Source organism: Malurus melanocephalus, unplaced genomic scaffold (genome assembly GCF_030028575.1).
Source record: "Malurus melanocephalus ecotype Western Australia unplaced genomic scaffold, MMel_1.1 scaffold_2119, whole genome shotgun sequence".
NCBI classification, from domain to species: domain Eukaryota; kingdom Metazoa; phylum Chordata; class Aves; order Passeriformes; family Maluridae; genus Malurus; species Malurus melanocephalus.
This window is the reverse complement of record NW_026625351.1, coordinates 12,422-14,023: the sequence shown is the minus strand read 5'-3', so window position 1 is coordinate 14,023 and position 1,602 is coordinate 12,422. Positions and strand designations below refer to the sequence as shown.

Sequence of the window (1,602 nt, the reverse complement as noted above, 5' to 3'; positions counted from 1 at the left end):
CCCCAGGATTTATCACAGATCACAGGGTTTGCATTTCCTGAGCTGGAATTCTGGAGCCAGGGGTGCAGAAAACTCCGGGACTGATCACAGATCATGGGGTTTGTGCTAACTGAGCTGAAATTCTGGTGTCAGGGCTGCAGAAAACCTCCAGGATTGATCACAGATCACACAGGGTTGTGTTCGCTGAGCTGGAATTCTGGAGCCAGGGATACAAAAAAAAATCTGGGAATGGATCCTTCTTTAGTGGGATAAAATCTGGGAATTTTTCATTCTCCAGAATTAAATCAGGAACCCGGGAAGGGGAATGATAGCCCAGGGAGGGCAAACAGGAGCCCAGGAACGAGAATGGGAGCCCAGAGAGGGGAACGGAAGTCCAGAGAGGGAAATGGGAGCCCAGAAAGGGAAAATGAGAGCTCAGAAATGAGAATAGGAGCCCAGGAAGCAAAACAGGAACCCAGGAAGGAAATGGGAACCCAAAATGGAAAAATGGGAGCCCAGAGAGTGAAATCAGGAGCCCAGGAAGGAAAATGGGAGCCCAGGAAGGAAAACAGGTACCGAGCGAGGGGAATGGGAGCCTAAAAAGGGAAATTGAGAGCCCAGGAACAGGAATGGGAACCCAGAAATGAAAACAGGAGCCCAGGAAGGGGAATGGGAGCCCAAAAAGGGAAATTGAGAGCTCAAAAATGGAAACAGAAGCCCAGAGAGTGAAATCAGGAGCCCAGGAAGGAAAATGGGATCCCAGGGAGGGGAATGGGAGCCCAAAAAGGGAAATTGAGAGCCCATAAATGGGAATGGGAGCCCGGAGAGTGAAACCAGGAGCCCAGGAATGGGAATTGGAGCCCAGAAATGGGAATGGGAGCCCAAAAAGGGAAAATGGAAGCACCGGGAGGAAATTGAGAGCCCAGAAATGAGAACAGAAGCCCAGAGAGTGAAATCACGAGCCCAGGAACGGGAATGGGAGCCCAGAAATGGGAACAGGAACCCAGGAAGGAAAATGGGAGCCCAGAGAGTGAAATCAGGAGCCCAGGAAGGAAAATGGGAGCCCAGAAATGGAAAATGGGAGCCCAGAGAGTGAAATCATGAGCCCAGGAACGGAAATGGGAGCCCAGAGAGGGAAAATGGGAGCCCAGAAATCAAAACAGGAGCCCAGAAATGGGAACGGAAGCCCAGAGAGTGAAATCAGGAGCCGAGGAACAGAAATGGGAATCCAGAGAGTGAAATCAGGAGTCCAGGAACAGAAATGGGAGCCCAGAAATGGAAAATGGGAGCCCAGAGAGTGAAATCACGAACCCATGAACCGGCCAAACCCCCTGATTCATCCCCTCCCTCCGCAGGTTCGCGTCTGGCGCTACCTGAAGGGCAAGGACATCGTGAGCCACGAGATCCTGCAGGACGGCGGCAACAAGGTGGTGATCGGTGGCTTCGGGGACCCGCAGATCTGTGACAATCAGGTGGCCACGGGYGACACGCGCATCTTCTTCGTCAACCCCGCCCCGCGCGCGCTCTGGCCGGCGCACCGGCACGCGCTGATGCTCAACTCCAGCCTGATGCGCATCACGCTGCGCAACCTGGAGGAGGTGGAGCACTGCGTCGAAGGTGAGG

At 53.7% G+C, this 1,602-nt stretch overlaps 1 protein-coding gene across 1 annotated transcript in view; it reads left to right on the top strand.

The window, feature by feature from the left end:
- Positions 1-1,334: 1,334 nt before the first annotated feature.
- The window catches only part of LOC130587591 (agrin-like), a gene marked incomplete at both ends in the record, with an annotated part of 11,142 nt that continues 10,874 nt past the window's right edge, over positions 1,335-1,602 (top strand). The window contains one exon of the mRNA XM_057388571.1: positions 1,335-1,596. Coding sequence (XP_057244554.1) covers positions 1,335-1,596 — 262 coding nt within the window. The remainder of the gene's footprint in view (positions 1,597-1,602) is intronic.